This window comes from Dipodomys ordii, unplaced genomic scaffold (genome assembly GCF_000151885.1).
Source record: "Dipodomys ordii isolate 6190 unplaced genomic scaffold, Dord_2.0 Scaffold26, whole genome shotgun sequence".
NCBI lineage: Eukaryota > Metazoa > Chordata > Mammalia > Rodentia > Heteromyidae > Dipodomys > Dipodomys ordii.
The window spans coordinates 12,415,454-12,435,608 of NW_012267242.1; the positions used below are offsets into that span (position 1 = coordinate 12,415,454).

At 42.0% G+C, this 20,155-nt stretch overlaps 1 protein-coding gene across 1 annotated transcript in view; it reads left to right on the forward strand.

The window, feature by feature from the left end:
- The window catches only part of Snx27 (sorting nexin family member 27), a 52,584-nt gene extending 32,640 nt beyond the window's left edge, over positions 1 to 19,944 (forward strand). Inside the window, 5 exon segments of the mRNA XM_013015011.1 lie at positions 4,291 to 4,380; positions 14,104 to 14,253; positions 14,807 to 14,935; positions 15,331 to 15,390; positions 16,239 to 19,944. Coding sequence (XP_012870465.1) covers positions 4,291 to 4,380; positions 14,104 to 14,253; positions 14,807 to 14,935; positions 15,331 to 15,390; positions 16,239 to 16,286 — 477 coding nt within the window. The 3' untranslated portion in view covers positions 16,287 to 19,944.
- The last annotated feature ends 211 nt before the right edge of the window (positions 19,945 to 20,155 follow it).

Consider the following 20,155-nt stretch of genomic DNA (forward strand, 5'->3'; position numbering starts at 1 on the left):
ACTCTGGGCCTGGGCGCTGCCCCTCAGCTCTTCAGCTCAAGGCTAGCACTCTACCACTTGAGCCACAGCGCCACTTCCAGCTTTTTTCTTTTTCTTATGTGGTGCTGAGGAATCGAACCCAGGGCCTCAAGCATGCAAAGCAAGCCCTCTACCACTGAGCCACCTTCCCAGGCCCTCAGACTCAGTTTTGAACAAGACAGGTAAGGAAGCTGTATGCTGATGGCTCAGGCCTGTAATCCTAGCTACTCAGGAAGCTGGGATCTGAGGATCATGGTTCAAAGCCAGCCTGGGCAGGAAAATCCATGAAACTCATCTCCAGTAAACCATCAGAAAACCAGAAGTGGTGCTGTGACTCAAGTGGTAGAGCGCTCACCTTGAGCTGAAGAGCTGAGGGGCAGCGCTTAGGCCCAGAGTTCAAGCCCCATGACCGACAAAAAAAAACAAAAAAACAAAGAATTTGAAATAGGGAACAAAGTGTTATGTATAAAGAAGTTCACTGCAGCAATGCTGTACTGTGGCTCAAGTGGTAGAGCATTCACCTTGAGCAAAAGAAGCTCAGGGACAACATTCAGGCCCAGTTCAAGGCCCATGACTGGCAAAAGAGAGGGCTGGTGGTGGGGGGGGGGAGATTACAGAAGGATAATAAATAATTGCTTAAAGTTTTTTTTTGTTTCTTGTTTTTTTGTTGGTTGTGGGGCCTGAGCTCTGGCCTGGGCACTGTCCCTCAGCTCTTCAGCTGTAGACTAGCGCTTTACCACTTCAGCCTCAGCCCCACTTCTGGCCTTTTCTGCTTATGTGGTGCTGAGGAATCGAACCGAAGGCTTCATGCATGCAAGGCAAGCACTCTACCACTGAGCCGCCTTCCCAGCCCCTTGCTGAACTCTGGGCCTTGGCACTGTACTTGAACATTTTTTTACTGAAGGCTGGCATTCTACCACTTGAGCCACAGCTCTACTTTTGGCTTTTTGGTGATTAATTGAAGATAATAGTCCCAGGGATTTTTCTGCCTGGGCTGGCTTCAAACCATGATCCTCAGATCTTAGCCTCCTGAGTAGCTAGGATTACAGGTATGAGCCACCAGTGCCCAGTCATGCATCTTTAATTGAATCAATTTTAGATGTTTATTTTTCTGTTTAGTGATAGTTAAGCAATATAATCGCGATTTGAAATGAAAGAGACAAGCATTTTTCTGCCTGCTGTACAAGAGCTCTTAGGTTAATCAACTCTTGACTAACCACTACCTTGGGGAAATGTTCATGAAATGTTTAAGTGGTATGAGACAGACACTATTTTAGGTTCTAAGGATTTAAACAAAAAGAAATATAGTATTTTTACTTACATATATTTTTATTTGATGTAGTTCAAATGGTAGAGTGCTATCTTTGGTCAAAAAGCCAAGTTAGTTAAATATCACTTTAAGTGATATTATCTTCAAGGGATCAGTTTCAGGACACACCCCCTTAACTCCCTCCCCCAGAGATAAATCAAATCTGAGACACTGTATTCAAATCCTTTTATAACTAGGTCATATTATTTTCATATAAACTATGCATTTCTTCTTTTAAGTCATCTGTAAATGACTCATATTTGTCACAATGTAAGTATTATATAGTTATATATTATACATATAATATATAACATGTTATATATTATTATATATAATATGTAAATATACATTATATTGTATTTAGAGAATAATGATCAAAAAAGTCTAATTATGTTCAGTATAGATAAGCCACTGGTGCCCAGCATATGCCAGCTTTTTGTTGTTATTATTACTTGTGGGGCTTGAACTCAGGGCCTGGGCACTGCCCCTGAGCTCTTTTGCTCAAGGCTAGCACTCTACCGACCCTGAGCTCAAGGCTAGTACTTTATCAATTTGAGCCACAGCTCCAGTTCTAGTTTTTTTTTTTTGGTTCTGTTTTGCTTTGACTAGCACCAAACCCATAATCCTCAGATGTCAGCCTCCTGAGCAGCTACCATTACAGGTGTGAGCCACTAGTGCCCAGCTCCAGCTTTTTAATAATTGGTTTAAATGTGCTCTAGAGCAGCACAGACTTTTGGTGATAGGTAGCTAAGTGTTCAAGTACATCAGGACATTGCATAACAGTTCTTACTGAGCATACTTTCTGCACATATAATCCTTCGTGCCTAAGCGAACCCACTGGTGTGGCCAGGTACAGAGCAAGGTATCATCTTTCCATTTGACAATAATTTCTCTGTGGTTCTTAGAAGAATTGAACAGCTAAATAATATCAATAACAATGATACTAATAATAGCTAATACTTTAAAAAGACACTAACATCTAAGATAAGTATTGTTCCTGTTTCATAGTAATGTTTAAATGACTGATTTCTCTAAGTCCACATTGGTAAGTGATAGAGCTAGAAATTGAACTAATGTCTTAACTTCAATCTTGAATTATTGGGCATCCAACTATATTTCGCTTTTTTTTTTTTTGTCGGTAGTGGGGCTTGAACTCTGGGCCTGGGCGCTGTCCCTCAGCTCTTCAGCTCAAGGCGAGCGCTCTACCACTTGAGCTACAGCGCCACTTCCGGTTTTCTGGTGGTTTATTGGAGATAGGAGTCTCACGATCTCTCCTGCCTGGGCTGGCTTTGAACCGCGATCCTCAGATTTCAACCACCTGAGTAGCTAGGATTACAGGCGTGAGCCACCAGCGCCCGGTTTATATTTCGCTTTTAAAAAAAGCCAAGCACGCCGGGCGCTTGCCTGGAGTATTAAGATTTGAGGCCAGCCTGGGCAAAAAGTCTGTGAGATCTATCTCCAAAATAACAAGGCTAGCTAGGCACCAGTGGCACACACCTATAATCCTAGCTACTCAGGAGGTTGAGATCTGAGGATCGCAGTTCAAAGCCAGCCCAGGCAAGAAAGTCTGTGAGACTCTTGCCTCCCCAATAAAAGCCACCAGAAGACCAGAAGTGGCTCTGTGGCTCAAGTGGTAGAGCGCTCGCCTTGAGCTGAAGAGCTCAGGAACAAATCCCAGGCTCAGAGTTCAAGCCCCATGACTGACAAAAACAACAACAACAAAATAAGGCTGGAGACGTAGTTTAAGTGGTACGATACCAGCTAAGCAGGTGTAAAGCCAAGTTCAAATCCTAGTAATAATCCCCCAACCGGAACAAAAGAAAGACTCCAAGCATTCTCAAGGCTAAAGTAGGAGGATCATGAGTTCATGTCCAGTGTGGGCTATTTAGGAATTTCAAGCCAGCATGAATGAGATACTGTCTTTCCAAAATTATTAGTATTAGTCTGTGTGTGTGTGTGTGTGTGTGTGTGTGAGAGAGAGAGAGAGAGAGAGAGAGAGAGAGAGCACGTGTGTGCACGCACCTGTGCTTACTGGTCCTGGGGATTGAACTCAGGGCCTAGGCACTGTCTCTGAGCTTTTGTGCTCAAGGCTAGCATTCTACCTCTTGAGCTACAACTTTACTTCCAGCTTTTTGGTGGTTAATTGGAGATAAGAGTATATGAACTTTCCTGACAGGGCTGCCTTCAAACCATGATCTTCAGATCTCAGCCTCTTGAGTAGCTAGGATTACAGGTGTGAGATGTTGGTGCCTGGCAATACTGCCTTAAAAAAAAAAAAAGACTGTGGGAAATGATTTTTACATCCTTGATCTCCTCGTCTTAATTTATTTAGCATCATTTTTTTATTGCTTCTTTTAAGTCCCTGCTTAAGTCAAAATTCCTGTGCCCATATTTAGAATCCTTTAATATAATCTGTTATTAGCCTGTGTATCCAGCATTATCTTCCATTCCTCTCACATTAATCCTTTATTTGCATGACATGTCCTGTTTCCTGATTGTATTTAAGTTTAAATCCATTCTTGTTTCTTGACTTCAGTGTGTAGTTTTTCTCATTGGTCTTTTGGAGGCCTGCCCAAGGCTTCCATTATAACTGTAGTTAGCAATGAGTACTCATGTTTTGATTTTATATGTCACATATTAATGGTACATATTTGCTACTTATTGCCTTTAATACACTATTATGTACTGTCTTCAGTGCTCACTAATTGTTTTCACATGTTTACATTTATCAGAATTCAAGTCTTTTGACAAGAGAAACCAGATGCACGCATACTTAAAATAATCCATAAATACATACCAGATACTAGTGAATCTAATAAATATGCTTGTGTGGCAGTTCATTGTGATGATAGTGGTATTCCCCTGGATACAAGTTCTTCTGAAAATGTGTTCATTTTTCTCAAGAGAAATGCATGATAATAATGTTTACATTCCCTTCTTCCCTGCCTTTGTTTTGGTAATAGGCAGTTGATGATGTAAAGAAAGGTTACATCAAAGCAGAAGAAAAGTCTTACCAATTGCAGAAGCTATATGAACAAAGAAAAATGGTCATGGTAAGTTTATCTCCTCAATACTTTCTTTTTGCCTTAAACTTGTTTTAATCATAGTATTACTTCCAGGTCAGTGGCTTAAATGTGTGTGTGTATATGTGTGCATGCGTGTGTGTGCATGCGCACGCACGCGCCAGTACTGGGTGGGGTCAGAACTCCAGGACTCATGCTTTTGTTCAGCTTTTTCAGTTATGGTTGTCACTCTACCTCTTGAGCTACAGCTCTACTTCTGGATTTTGCTAGTTAAATTAGAAGTCAGAATCTCTTAAGATTTTTCTGCATGGGCAGACTACAAACTTCAATTCTCAGGACTCAACCTCCTGAGTAGGTAGGATTATAGGCATGCGCCACAGTCATCCAGCTTTTAAGTAACTTTTAAAAAAGAGACATAGATTTTGATCCCCTTCACTGTGTCCCTCCATTTGTTACACAAAAAACTTGGATTGGGGCTGGGAAGGTGGCTCAGTGGTAGAGCGCTTGTCTTGCATGCATGAGGCCCTGGGTTTGATTCCTTAGCACCACATAAGCAAAAAGAAAAAAGCTGGAACTGACGTTGTGGCTCAAGTGGTAGAGCGCTAGCCTTGAGCTGAAGAGCTGAGGGACAGCGCCCAGGCCCAGAGTTCAGGTCCCATGACCGGACCCAAAAACAAAACCAAACAAAAAAACTTGGATTATAACACAGGTGTAATTTTATTATTAATAATAATTAAATAATATTTTTCACAAAAACTTAAAACAAATATATACAAAACATTAACAGTATAGCAAAGATAAGATTATAAAAGAACTTGTAAAATTTTTTTTTTTTTTGTTTTTGGTTGTGGGGCTTGAACTCTGGGCCTGGGTACTGTCCCTGAGCCCTTCAGCACAAGACTAGCGCTCTACCACTTGAGACACAGCGCCATTTCCAGTTTTCTGGTGGTTAATTGGCGATAAGAGTCTCGTGGACTTTGCTGCCTGGGCTGGCTTTGAACTGCAATCCTCAGATCTCAGACTCCTGAGTAGCTAGGGTTACATGTATGAGCCACCGATGTCCAGCAATAAATTTGTTTGGAGCGAGACCTATATACCTGTCAGCTCTGGAACTTGTTATGTAGCCTAGGTTGACCTCAAATTCACATTCCTCTTGCTTTATTTTTCCCTAGTGCTGGGATTACAGGCATGAACTACTAAGCCCAGCTTTAGTTTGTTTTTGTTTTTGTCTGTTGAGGGGCTTGAACTCCGCGTCTGGGCTCTCTGTCTCTGAGTTTTTTTTTGCTCAAGGCTAGCACTCTACCACTTTGAGCCACAGTGCTACTTCCAGTTTCTGGTGGTTAATTGGAGAACACAGTCTCATAGGAACTTTCCTATCCTGGCTGGCTTCAAACAGCAATCCTCAGATCTCAGCCTCCTGAGTGGCTAGGATTACAGGCATTAGCCACTGGCGCCCAGTTCAGCTATAGGTTTTTAACATTACAAATCACTTAGCTATAGGTTTTTAACATTACAAATCACTTTAGTTGTAATTTAGCAATGACAAAATTATTTGTTTTACAGTTTCCATTTCTACATTTGCTTAGACTTGTGTGCTCAGTAGTGCTTTTGTTTCCTATGATGTCCTTGAGCCATGGTATTCAATGTAGTCACTACTAGCCTCTTATGGCTATTCAAATCTAAATTTAGTCACTTAAATAAATTTTAAATTTAATCTCTTTAGTTACAGTGGCCACATTTCAAGTGCTAAGTAGCTATATGTGGCTAGTAGCTGCCATATTGCACTGTGAAGACAGAGAACATTTCAACATCACAGAAATTTCTGTTGGGTAGGGCTATGTAGGGTATTCCTTAAATCCTTTAAACTTAGCTTTTAGAGCCAGGCAGCTTGATACATGTAACCCTAACTACTCTTATCTTTCCAGTGGAACTGTAGTTCAAGTGGTAAAGTGCTGGCTTTGGGCAAAAAAGCTTAGGGACAGTGTCTAGACCTGAATTCAAGCCCTGGGACTTGCACAAACAAATAAATATAAATAAATAAAATTAGCTTTTATTTGTATCTGCCATAAAAATAGGATAGAAATTGTTAAAAATAAACTTAGGAAAGAACACAACAGAAATTTTCACTCATAGCATTTAAAAATTTCTTACTTGGAGCCGGGCATGAGTAACTCATGCCTGTAATCCTAGCTACTAAGGAGGCTGAGAGCTGAGGATCATTGTTCAAAGCCAGCCCAGGCAGGAAATTTCGTGAGACTCTTATCTCCAATAAACCACCAGAAAACTGGAAGTGGTGCTGTGGCTCAAGTGGTAGAGTACTTACCTTGAGCTGAAGAGACTGGCTTTGAACCATGATCCTCAGATCTCAGCCTCCTTTGTAGCCATGATTACTGGTGTGAGCCACTAGCACCTGGCTTTACTATAGTTTATAATACCTACTGTCATCAAAAACATTTTTTAGGTGGCTTAGTGGTAGAGCGCTTGCCTTGCATGCCTGAGGCCCTGGATTCGATTCCTCAGCATCACATAAGCAAAAAGAAAAAAGCCAGAAGTGGCACTGTGGCTCAAGTGATAGAACGCTAGCCTTGAGCTGAAGAGCTGAGGGACAGCGCCCAGGCCCAGAGTTCAGGCCCCACAACCAGACCCAAAACAAACAAACAAACAAACAAACAAACAAAAAACATTTTTTACACTTATTCACAAAGTCAAATTTAATCTCAAATTTGGATATAATATATAAGTGTTTTTCTTTCCTGCCTTTCTCCTCTCTTCTCTCTTTTCCTGTCTCTACTCCTATACAACCAGTAGACATATTTAAGTTGTACTTTGCTTATGTTGACATGGCCTGCCTGATTCTGCTATTGCTAAACTGATGTTTTCTATATTAGTATTTGTAATTTGTAGTAATTTTACATAAAGCAGTATATATGTAAATTAGTGTTTCCCAAAGTGTGATTCCCCAGTCTACTTCATGAAATTCATTTATGAAGCCCCTTAAAATTCAGATTTTTGAATCTCATTTCACATGTACTAAGCCAGAGTAAATGGGCTAGGACCTGGAGAGCATTGTTTTTAAAGCATGTACTGGTAATTCTGAAATTTTATTTGCTTCTGAATCAGTACTGTAGGGCTTGGGGAGAGTTCAGTTAAGCCCTTGTTTCAGTTTTAGACCTGATTTGACCCTTGCCAGGTTGGTTGTAAGAACACACTGTTCTTCAGAATGGATCTTGACCCATTCACCTGAAGTGTTCTGCTCTGTTAGATACTGAGTCTGTTAATAGCTGCCTTGCTTCCATATTTACCTGTCTTGCTGAATATTGAAAATTTATAAAATGTCCCCTATAATATACCTTCCCTCTTCTGTAGCCTAAAAGGGCCCAAATGTAAGTGGCATATGTGAATCAAAGACAGTATTTTTTTGTTTGTTTGTTTTTTTGCCAGTCCTGGGGCTTGAACTCAGGGCCTGGGCACTGTCCCTAACCTTCTTTTTGCTCAAGGCTAGCACTCTACCACTTGAGTCACAATGCCACTTCTGGCTATTTCTGTTTATGTGGTACTGAAAAATCAAAGAGCCCAGGGCTCCATGCATGCTAGGCAAGAACTCTACCACTAAGCCACATTCCCAGCCCTGATTTTGTGTTTTAAATAAACATATAAAATAAATATTTTTTGAAAGCAAAAAATCACCTTTTCCTAATGTTGGGTTTCTGTAATATTTCAAATGCTTCTCTTTAGGCTTGATACAAACCCAGGATTGCATTGTGGGGATTATCCATTTAAAACAGAAACATTACCCAACCTGAGATCTCTAAAAACCTTAAATCTCCCAGTAAGATTTTACTTCTGGCATCTTACCAAGGATACAAGTGACCTTAGTTTTCACTCAGGTTATTTTTAGAACTTATGCCAATAAAAACTCCACTTCAGGTCTTTTTTCTTTCAAGGACAACATTGTTGAATCCAAAGGGCAGGTTGACAAGCATGTGTTCTGTTCTGGAACTGTTCTAGGCCCTTTATAGACATTCTCTTTACCTCCAGATATTACCTCTACTTTACAGAGAACTGAAGTCTGAGAGATAGATAAGATTTTTACCTGGGGTTGTGTAGCTGGTCTGAAGTAGAAGTAGGATTTGAAACAGGATTTGAACCCCTATCTGTGATGTCCTATAATGAGTGAGAGAGGGCTGAAGTGGTTTCCAGATGGTCCAGGGGAAGCCCTCAGGTTAAGCAACTTTCTTAAAGTCATACAGCTTAAGATATGCACAGTTACACATCTCTTTCAATTTCTAATTCTTGCCTTTGTCTGTGTGGTTCTCTCTAAAAAAGAATAAAAAAGAAAAAAAAATAGAGCCAGCACAGGGGGCTCATGCCTATAATCCTAGCTACTCAGGAGGATTGAGGTTCAAAGCCAGCCTAGGCAGGAAAGTCTATGAGATTCTGATCTCCAGTTAACTACCAAAAAAGCCAGAAGTGGAGCTGTGCTTAAAATAATAAAGCACTAGCCTTGAGCAAAAGAAGCTCAGGGACTGAGTTCAAGGCTCAGGGACAACAGCAAACAAACAAAAAAATATCTTGTTCCAGTGGCTCATGACTGCAATCCTAGCTACTCTATTCAGAAGGCTGAGTACCGAGGATCATGGTTCAAAGCCAGCCCAGGCAGGAAAGTCCATGACACTCTTATCTTCAATTAACTTTCAAAAAGCCAGAAGTGGAACTGTGGCTCAAGTGGTAGAGTACTAGTCTTGAGGATCAGCACACACACAAAAAAAGAATATGGCTGAAAATTTTGTTGATACAGTATTTGTGCTTCTCAAAGAGAACAACTCTTACTAAAATGTGAGAGTTCATAGTTGTTTTTTTTTTTTAATGAAAGTCTTTTTTTTTTTTTTGGTCACAGAACATAAGCAGAATTAATCTTAAGTGTCTATGACACCCATTGGCATTAGTAGAGGTTTTAAGTATTTAAGTATTGAGCAGAATTGCTTTTTATAGAGCATAACAACATTTCTGAGGTCTGTATTATTAGGTCTATATTAGAAGGATGCCATGGATTGGATGCTAGAGGCCTGGTTGTACAGTCACTCTTTTTTGTTTGTTTGTTTTGGTCGGTCCTGGGGCTTGAACTCAGGGACAAGGTGCTATCCCTGAGCTCTTTTGCTCAAGGCTAGTGCTCTACCATTTTGAGCCACAGTGCCACTTCCAGTTTTCTGGTGGTTAATTGGAGAGATGAGTCTCCTGGACTTTCCTACCCAGGCTGGCTTTGAACTGCAGTCCTCAGATCTCAGCCTCTTGAGTAGCTAGGATTACAGGTGTGAGCCACCAGCTCCAGATTTCCAGTTACTCTTTTTAAAAATATATTTTACTATAAAATCAAACACATAAATTGAAATCATATCACAGAAAACCCTCATGCACCCATTGCCCAGCTTTGGTGGTCTTTACCTTTCTGCCTATCACTCAGTATGTTTTTCCCCCTGGGTATTTCTTTCTGTTTGTTTGGTTAAAATGCTAGGAATTAATTTCAAGCCTTCATACTTAATTCGCAAATGATCTTGCACTGAACTCCTCTCCCTTGGAATTTTGAGGGATTTTTGGCTTTTCTGAAAATTGAACTCAGAGCTTTGCACTTGCTTGGCTTGCTTGCTCAGATGGCATTCTACGACTTGAGCCACATCTTTATTCTGGCTTTTGCTGCTTATTTTGGAGATGGAGTCTTAGAGAATTTTCTACCTGTCTTAGCTTTGAGCCATGATCCCTCAGCTTCCTGAGTAGCTAAGAGTACAGGAATTAGCCTCCAGTGCCCAGCTATTCCCCTGAAGATTTTAATAACAATTTAGTCATTACATAGAGGTTTTTATGGGGTGTGGGAAGACACTACTGAGGATGGAAGTCAGGACCCTAGGGTTTACTAGGCAAGCACTTGCTGCTTGAGGCACACTCCCAGTCTTGACAAGGCATTTTTGTTGTTGTTCCCTAGACATTAAGAATTTATTATAGGTAGGCACTGGTGGCTTACGCCTGTAATCCTAGCTACTCAGGAGGCTGAGATCTGAGGATTGCGGTTCAAAGCCAGTGCAGGCAAGAAGTCCATGAGACTCTTTATCTCCAGTAAACCACCAGAAAACTGGAATGGCGCTGTAATTCAAGTGGTAGAGCACTTGCCTGGAGCTGAGGGACAGCTCCCAGGCCCAGCATTTAAGCCCCACAACTGACAAAAAAAAAAAATGAAAAAGTAGATTTATTTAACCTATTTGTAAATAAATCCACGTATTTAATATTATATAGTACTATTATTAAGTAAACCCATTTATTCTATTACTTAATAATTATAGATTATAAGTACAATTTACTTAATGGATTTTATTGTGTGTGTATGCTGGACCTGGACTTGAACTCTGGGCCTGGGTGCTGTCCTGAGCTTTTTTGCTCAAGGCTAGAACTCTACCACTTAAGCCATAGCTCCACTTCTGGTTCTTTTGGGTAGTTAATTGGAAATAAGAGTCTTACAGGGGCTGGGAAGGTGGCTCAGTGGTAGAGCACTGCCTTGCATGCATGAGGCCCTGGGTTCGATTCCTCGGCACCACATAAGCAAAAAGAAAAAAGCCGGAAGTGGCACTGTGGCTCAAGTGGTAGAGCGCTAGCCTTGAGCTGAAGAGCTGAGGGACAGCGCCCAGGCCCAGAGTTCAGGCCCCATGACCAGACTCCCCTCCCCCCCCCAAAAAAAAAGAGTCTTACAGATTTTCCTGCACTGGCTGGCTTTGAACCATTATTCTCAGATATCAAATTCGATGCTAAATACTAATATTGCATGCTCACAAATAGCATTATGGCTGTTATTATTTCCTACATTATAGAAGAGAAAACTAAGGTTCCTGGGAGTGAGTTAAAGTCATTTACCCAAGGTTGCACAGTTAGGAAGTACTGGAGCCTTGATTGAAGGGTAGGATAGCCTGGACCCATCCACTGTTCTCTTGACTAAACATTGTTGCTTATTATAACTCTAGAAGAGATCTTGCCTATTCCATAATATATAACTCCTGTCATATTTACCAAAGTGTAGCAGTCAAGGATTTGAGTTGTTTTGTTTTGTATGTTCTGATGCTGGGGCTTGATCTCAGGGCCTGGGTACTATCCTTGAACTTTTTTGCTCAAGGATAGCACTATATCATTTCAGCTACTGGTGGTTTATTGTAGATAGGAGTCTCATGGACTTTCCTACATTGGACTTCCTTGGAACTGTGATCTTCAGGTTTCAGCCTTCTGAGTAGCTAGGATTTCAGGTATGAGCCACCAGTACCTGACTCAAGGATTTGTTTTGTTCATATTGCTATAACAGGCTTCAGTAGGGCCAGTGTTTGTCACTGATATAGAAAGGACAGTAAAAAGCAGTTGGAGGAGGTTAGATAGGTATGATGGTGCATGCTTATAGTTTCAGCACTTGAAAGGCTGAGGCAGAAGGATCCAAGTTTGAGACCAGCCTGGGTTGTATAGTGAGTGTGAGGCTAGCCTTAGTAAGACCTTCTCTCAAAAATAAGCAAAACAAAATTAAAAGTGAGTAAGTAGGATGATAGAAGGAAAAATTAGAGAAAAAATTTTAAGTTGTTGACCCTGTGCCTATATTCTCTCTATCCTTTCATAATGTTTCATCTTCAAAGTTGTTATTGTTTTACCAAAGTAGAAAGTAGGAAAAGGGGGGGGGCCTGGGAAGGTAGCTCAGTGGTAGAGCGCTTGCCTTGCATGCATGAGGCCCTGGGTTCGATTCCTCAGCACCACATAAACGAAAAAAGTGGCGCTGTGGCTCAAGTGGTAGAGCGCTAGCCTTGAGCTAAAGAGCTGAGGGACAGCGCCCAGGCCCAGAGTTCAGGCCCCACGACCAGACTCCCCCCCCAAAAAAAAAGAAAGAAAGAAAGTAGGAAAGGGATTTTTCCCTGGGTCCTGAAGTCCCTAGTGGTCTTAAGTGCCATTTATGAAGAGCCATAAATTACCCCATGTCCTTTTTGTGTTTGTGTCCTGATTCTTCTGGTAAGGCAATCCCTGAAAGGAAGCCTGACTGACACTGAATCTTCTTTGTTTCCCCTTTATCTTACTTTCCCTGCTTCTCTCTATCCTCCTTCCACTTACCTTCTTTTATTCTCTCCCTCTCAACTCAAAATAGTGAGTTGAGCTGGAATCGGTGGCTCATGCCTGTAATCGTAGCTATTCAGGATGCTGAGAGATCTGGCAACTTGAGATGTGTCTCCAACCTGGGCAGAAAAGTTGGCAGACTCCATCTCTAAAATAACTAGCAAAAAGCAAGATTGGAAGTAGCTCAAATAGAGTGTCAGCCTAGCAAGCAAGCTGAGCAAGCATGAGGCCCAGAGTTCAAACCCTGGTGCTTGAAAAAAAGGATTGAGGACAAGACTAATTAGCATTATGAGGTCTCCTTTCTAGCCCTGCTAGTCTGATCTTAATTACAGTATCTACTTTTTTTTTTTTTTTTTGGCCAGTCATGGGGCCTGAACTTTGGGCCTGGGCACTGTCCCTTAGCTCTTCAGCTCAAGGCTAGCACTCTACCACTTGAGCCACAGCGCCACTTCCAACTTTTTCTGCTTATGTGGTGCTGAGGAATCGAACCCAAGGCCTCATGCATGTGAGACTACCACTGAGCCACCTTCCCAGCCCTTCTTTTTCTTTTAATTTTTTTGGTCATGGGGCTTGAACTCTGGGCCTGGGTGCTGTCCCTGGGCTCTTCAGCTCAAGGTGAGTTCTCTACCTCTTGAGCCACAGTGCCACTTCCGGTTTTCTAGTGGTTTATTGGAGATCAGAGTCTCATGAACTTTTCTATCCAGACTGGCTTTGAACCATGATCCTCAGACCTCAGCCTCCTGAGTAGCTAGGATTACAGGCGTCAGCCACTGGTGCCCAGCTCTTTTTATATTTTTGATAGTACTGGAGTATGAACTCAGAGCCTCACACTTGGTAAACATATGTACTACCACTCAAGTTACCCTTTTCATTGTTTGTGTTCAAGAGCTCACTTTATGCCCTGACCATCTTGGACTTTGGTCCTCCTGTATTTGTGTTTCTTCAGATCATTGGGATGTTAGGCACACACTACTGTGTCTACCCATTGTGCTTCCCTTGTGGCTTGAGATATGCACAACTAACCCAGTCATTGGTCAAGAAGGAGACTGTGGGGCTGGGAAGGTGGCTAGTGGTAGAGCGCTTGCCTTGAATGCCTGAAGCCCTGGGTTCGATTCCCAACACCACATAAGCAAAAAGAAAAAAGCCAGAGGTGGCGCTGTGGCTCAAGTGGTAGAGCACTAGCCTTGAGCTGAAGAACTGAGGGACAGCGCCCAGGCCCAGAGTTCAGGCCCCACAATCTGACCCCCCCCCAAAAAAAAATAAAATAAAAAAAAATAAAGAAGGAGACTTGTGAAGTTCTTTGGCCTAGGCTGGCCTCAAACTGCAATCCTATGATCATCTGCCAAGTAGCTAGGGTTATAAGGCTGAGCCACCATGCTTGTCTCTCCTTTTCATTCCTATATCCCCTTTAAGTTGAGAAAGGAAGGAGATAAGTATGGGGCAGAAGCTGGAAGCAGAATAAAGGATTTTCATAGAATCCTTACCAAATTTAGGGACAACTGTGAGATCAGAAACCATGTCTTCAGGTTGTTGTTTTAAACACTCTGTTCGTTCTCTTATGCTGTACCAGTAGCTCTTTACCGTGTTTCAACTTTATGGTAACACTGTTTTCCCTTCCTTTTTGTCTAGTACCTCAACATGCTAAGGACTTGTGAGGGCTACAATGAAATTATTTTCCCCCACTGTGCCTGTGATTCCAGGAGGAAGGGGCATGTTATCACAGCCATCAGCATCACGCACTTTAAATTGCATGCCTGCACTGAAGAAGGACAGCTAGAGGTGAGCATCAGCGTGGTCCTGAGCGAGGAGCATTACAGATGAACGCTTTGATACTCGATACTTACTGTATTTTAGTTTCTATTTTTGGGCAAATGATATCACAGTTGTGTTCTGATTAAGGTAAATAAATAGGCACTGAACCTACACTAAACCAAATTCACTGCTACTTTTGCTGGCTTTCATTCTTTTGCCAGTCTTTGAAGTCCTGTAGATATCTCCAGTCTTTTTTTTTTTTTTTTTTTAATCCCTGGATCTGAATCCCCTTTCCTCAGCTTCTCAGACTCAACTGTAGAACTTACTGTGTTGGGGTCTGGGAAGGTGGCTCAGTGGTAGAGCGCTTGCCTTGCATGCCTGAGGCCCAGGGTTCGATTCCTCAGCACCACATAAGCAAAAAGAAAAAAGCCGGAAGTGGCACTGTGGCTCAAGTGGTAGAGCGCTAGCCTTGAGCTGAAGAGCTGAGGGACAGTGCCCAGGCCCAGAGTTCAGGCCCCATGACTGGACTGCCCTCCCCCCCCAAAAAAAAGAACTTACTGTGTTGTTCTTGATTGTCTAGAACCAGGTAATAGCATTTGAATGGGATGAGATGCAGCGATGGGACACAGATGAAGAAGGAATGGCTTTCTGTTTTGAATATGCACGGGGAGAGAAGAAACCTCGATGGGTTAAAATCTTCACACCGTATGTGAGTGGGACATGGCAAAGCACAGGGGAGAACTCTGGGCTTCAGATTTCTTTAAGTAAATACATCAGTTGGGTGGGGAGAGAGAGGAGAGAGAGAAAGAGAAGGAGGAGAATTGTTCTCAAGATCAGAACCTCTTTGAATCTTACAGCTCCAAGGTTATAGTATTTTTCCTTGAGGCCACTCTAGGATTGGCAGTTTCACAGCCCACTTGACTCATTACTGCCACTAGAAGGAGCTAAAGAGCAGTAAATGGCCAGACCTGGGATTTGTCAGGGTTTTCTCTAGATTGGATGTATTTGGAAAACAGGGTAGCAGAGCAGTAGTACAAGGTATGTCCCTAGGGTACTCTGTCTTGTGAAGTCTTGTGACTGTTGTTACTCTTTTATTTTCCCCAGTTCAATTATATGCATGAATGCTTTGAGAGAGTGTTCTGCGAGCTCAAATGGAGAAAAGAGGTAATTCTAAAGAATTCTCTAATTAACTTTTATCTGTTTATTTGTTTAAAATTTGTAGGCCCTTGGCCAAATACCTGGGACCCTTACCTCCATTTCTGTCTTTCTAGGAATATTAGTTAGAGACTGATTATCCAATGTGGGCCAGAACATTCTTCCAGCGAGGCTGGCCTCTGGATGGTGAATGGGCTATGCAAAAAAGCCCTGCTTCTTCCCTTGTCTAGAGGGTGGACATTGGCATCAGGCTCTCCCATCTCTCATGACTTCATGGACCCTCTTCTGCCTGTTCTTTTGGTTTTATTTTGTTTTGTTTAGTGAAATCACCTTCCATGTTGTTCCTGACCCAGAAGGGCAGCTGTTTTCAGCATTAGCCATCTGACTGGATGAGTCATGATAGTCTTTGTAGCCTAACAAAAGAACATATATGTGGGGAAAAGTTTTTGTAACTGCTGTCAGTGCCGGAGCAGAATTTAGAAGATTCTAAATACTTAACTATTTGTTCTCAAAGAAAATCAGAGGATCAAGAGGTAAAGTCAGGAATATGATATAGTACAACATTGGGCTTTGGGAATCGCATCTAGCTTTTTTCCTAGCTTTGTTTTCTCTGTAATTTTGGATAAACCAGCTTTCTTAAATCTGAGCTTTCCCTTCCATAGAAAAGGAAGACTGAGCCTGGTAATTAACATTCAAGGTTCTTGTAATTCTAGAGAGAAACTTAGTTGTATCAAGGGAACAAACCAATGAGATTGAGTCATACAGTTATATACTGTTTTAGTTTCTGTTTGAGGGTTGTCTCCAGATTGGAGGAGATGATGGCTTCCCAATAACTCTTCTCCTTTTTTTCCTTTCAGAACATTTTCCAGATGTCGAGGTCACAGCAGAGGGATGTGGCCACCTAGCCTTTCCTTTTCCCCTTCCCTTGCCTTCATCCTCTTATCCCTTTTGTCTCCCATGTCAGAGTAACCATTAACACAAAAGATGAGAAAAAGAAAAAAGTCATTATATACAAAAAGCCCTAAACTAAATATTAATAACTCCCTCTGAATTTCATGTCTTGAATTGAGCTGGCAGAGAACACAGATTGGTCAGTACCAGAAGTCCACTGAGATAAGATAGAAATAAGCCCAACCAACTCGCCAAAGGTATCTTTGTTCTTTCACCTGGGCCTCATACCAACAGACGCTCCTTGTACTATATTTTTAAAACTGGAACTATGAACTTCATCCATTTGCACTGTTCAGACATATATATGTATGTATGTAAAGAAATTATAATATACACAAAATTAGCTGCACGTATATACATATATATATTTCTTTTTAAATTTCATATTGATGGCAGTACCTTTTTTAGCTTGTGTTTTTACACACCTTTCACTAGAATTCATGACCTCTCGCTCTCTTTGTTTCAAAACAAACTTTAAAAAGGAAAAAAAAAATACAGAGAAAATACCTCTCCTCGTGAAGGACTCGAAAAGTTTACAACCTTGCTTGGGTTCTTTCCCCTCCTTTTTTGTATTGAGTATAGTTTCTGGCTCATGGGTTGCCATAGAGTCTGAGGAGCAGGGTGTGTAGTTGCTTTATCTTCTAAGAGGGTGCTGGGGAGGAGAAAGGGGTGTGTTTCTCACAGGCAGGAAGGCTGCAGATCTGCTGGGAGAATCTAAAGGCTTGATGTGATCTCTTGCTTTCAAAGCAGTTTTCCTGGTCCATCTCTCTCCAACTCATGGTTTTCTAGTCCATCTCCCATCTCCTTCCTCCTTCTCTAGGGCCTTTTGTGTGTTTTTTTTCCAACTGTCCCCAGAGCAGAGTTGAGGCTGGGCTCAGGAGGCTGATGCTGCAGGAACATAAAATTACTACTCTATGGTAATTTCCCTTCTCCCCACTTCTGTAGCAGGCATGGTACTACAGACCAAGGGTAAATATATCTCAGGCACAAAGGTTGGATGAATGGAAGGAAAAGAAGGAAAGATACCTGCAAATATAGGGTTTTTACCTACTCCACTCCTGACCAATTGCATTCTCTTGTGATTTCTTTAAATAGCTGTGGTGGGGAGGGAACTGACTGTATCTTCAAGGCCTCAGGGAGAACTTGGAATGTGTCTGTAGTCTGTGCCAGCTAAATGATAACCCTATTCAAGCCAGCCAGCAGAGGGTCTGGGAAGAAGTGGGATATGGTTGATTTTATTTGGCTCTCTTTTTACTTAAAAACAATCTGAAGGAAATCCTTTTAGTCCCTAAGAGCTATATCCTAGGTTCAGAGGCCAGGGCTGATACATAGGACAATAGTCTCAGACCCTGAGGTTTGTAGGTCTTGCCTAAGGAGCACTAAGTCAGGCTCTGATGCAGTTGAAACAGGTCTTTGAACACTGCCCATACACCTGAGTAAGTCACCTCCGTGAGGTGGCATTGTCTGCTTTAGCTAGCCGTAGTCAGCTCCTCTAAGCAGTGTTGAGGTAGCTTAAAGTTTCTCTTTTGTAACTTGGTTTTGCAGATCATAATGAGACCACTTTTCTGTCTCTCTTATTCCTTATTCTGGATTCCACTTGCCCTAGGGAGGCATGGAATCATATAGATATCCTGTCCTCTCTTCAGATCCAGGTGACAGACCCATAGAGTGCAGAACAGAAGAATGCTGTTTGTTTAAAGTTGCAGGCTTTAATATAGGATTGACTCTTCCTTTTGGCTTGAAATGAATTTAATAATGAGCCAAATAACCCTAAAAAGAAATTTATTTCCTGCTCCAAGATGCTAAAGAGGCTTTTGGCACCAGCTTTGTTCAAACTATAAAAATAGCAATGTGCCCCTACTCACTCATAGTGGGAAAGGAAGGAGCAAATTGAAGAGTGAAAACCCAAAGTCTCTAGTAACCCAAGTGCTGACCTCCAGATATGAAACATGGATTTGGAGGCCCCTGAGAATGGGTAGATGGTGCTCTGCTCCCTTTTTGATTTAGCACTCACTTGGTGCTTTGGAGATTGGATGAGGGACCCCTTAAGTAGGTAATCGGCGTGTTGACAAAATATGTTTAGGAACAGCCTCTACTTGAAGCTGTCCTACTAACAAGAGTACCCAGCAGTAGCAAGGTGGTGGAAAGGAGGGAGACCCCGAAAGATAGCACGTTCTCTTTTGCTCACATCAGCCCTTCAGTAGTGGAGCAGAGGTCACTGTGGCTGTGAGGTCCATAGGGCCAAGCCCTTCTTTGCATGAAGCAGTGTTAGGTGACTTCTTAACCCCTTTCCTTTGCACTTCCTTTTTCTAATTCCTACTCTGTTTCTTAGTCCTGGCTTCTGCCCAGGGAGGCATCTACCCAGTCTTTTTTACAATTTGTCTCCGAGAAAGGAGGGGCTTCCCTTCCCCTAGCTTCACCCCAGCAGGATCTTCCTGGCCTCCCATTATTGTTCTCTTTACACTGGGTTTCTGTTCTGTAGAGCAAAAGCTCAAAAAAGCTCAGCTTTTTTTATGGAACAGGAAAAAATGTATGCCCTGAGAAACATGCCTCTGTAGAAAGGTTCCCTTGGGCCATGCTTTGAGCTCCTACTCATTATATTTTATTCTAGTCTCCATTTTTTTCTACCCTCCCCTTGCCCTAGGCTTAAGCTCAGCACAGGTACCCATATGTGCGTGCTCAGGGTAGCTCCTAGGCCTGGATAGAGCTCTCAGGGAGGAATTAGATAAATATTCCAACATCCTCATGCCTGGACTGTTTTGTTTCATCCTTTAGTTACCCAGGCCAGTAGCTTAGATTATCCCCTCCTGTAACTCCAAACACCATGCTTGGAGCCGCCAAATAGGGCACTGACAGGAGGTAATGCCTTTCTCACTTATCTCAGAATTTGCCAACTTACGGGCCTAGTTTCTAAGAGACAGTTTCTTTTGAAGGACCGGTATGCTAGTTGACCCGATCTCCAGAGCTGGCGGACCACTGTACCCTCCCCTTCTCTTCATCATGCTATCTGGCAGGACTCCGTTAGCAGTAGACCTCAGTACACTGCTGTTCCTTCACCAGCTTCATTAGTCACATTAGCTTCCTTCTGGAGGAGGGAGGAAGAAAGGGAAAATACAGGTAGTGGGAGTGCTTCTTTAGCCCCCCCCCCATCTTCCTGTTCCATCTAAGCTAAACTTCTGAGCACATCAGACCAGGCTCTTTCATAGCAGGATAGTAGCTCCCTTCTTACCCATAACTGAGGGTAGATGGGAAGTGGAGGGCTCTGGGGAGGTCAGAATTGAAGAGGGGAGTAACATGGGGTAGGGCCCTTGGCCAACTGCAAAACTTGGATAACAATTTTATTTCATGCCCTCTTTTAAGCCAGTGAGCTGGGCCATGCATACTTTTAATTTATTTGAGAGAAACTCTAATTGTATTTTCACTGCAGTATCTTGTATTTTTTATTTGTGATTTAAGAAATGTGAAGAGAAAATACACAGACACATAATGGCTAACAGTGTTCCTTTCATTCCTTGTTCTAGAGCTAACCACTCTAAAATTGTTTGGTAATGTCACTTAGTGTAATTAATTGTAACATATTCTTTTAAATAAATTGATTTATTGATGAAACAATTCTTTGGTTTCCTAGACTACAAATCCTTTGGGTTGTGTGGGAAGAAGTGGAGAGACCTTTGAGATTTCAGCTAGTGTGGTTAATCTGAAAATGAGAAGGAACATGTAGCCAGTTTCCCCAAGTAAAATGTGAGCAGCCTTTACAGAGCAGGAGATTGAGAGGGATGGGAGAACAAGAAGCCATGGAGGTCGTCCCTGGTTTGCAGTGCTG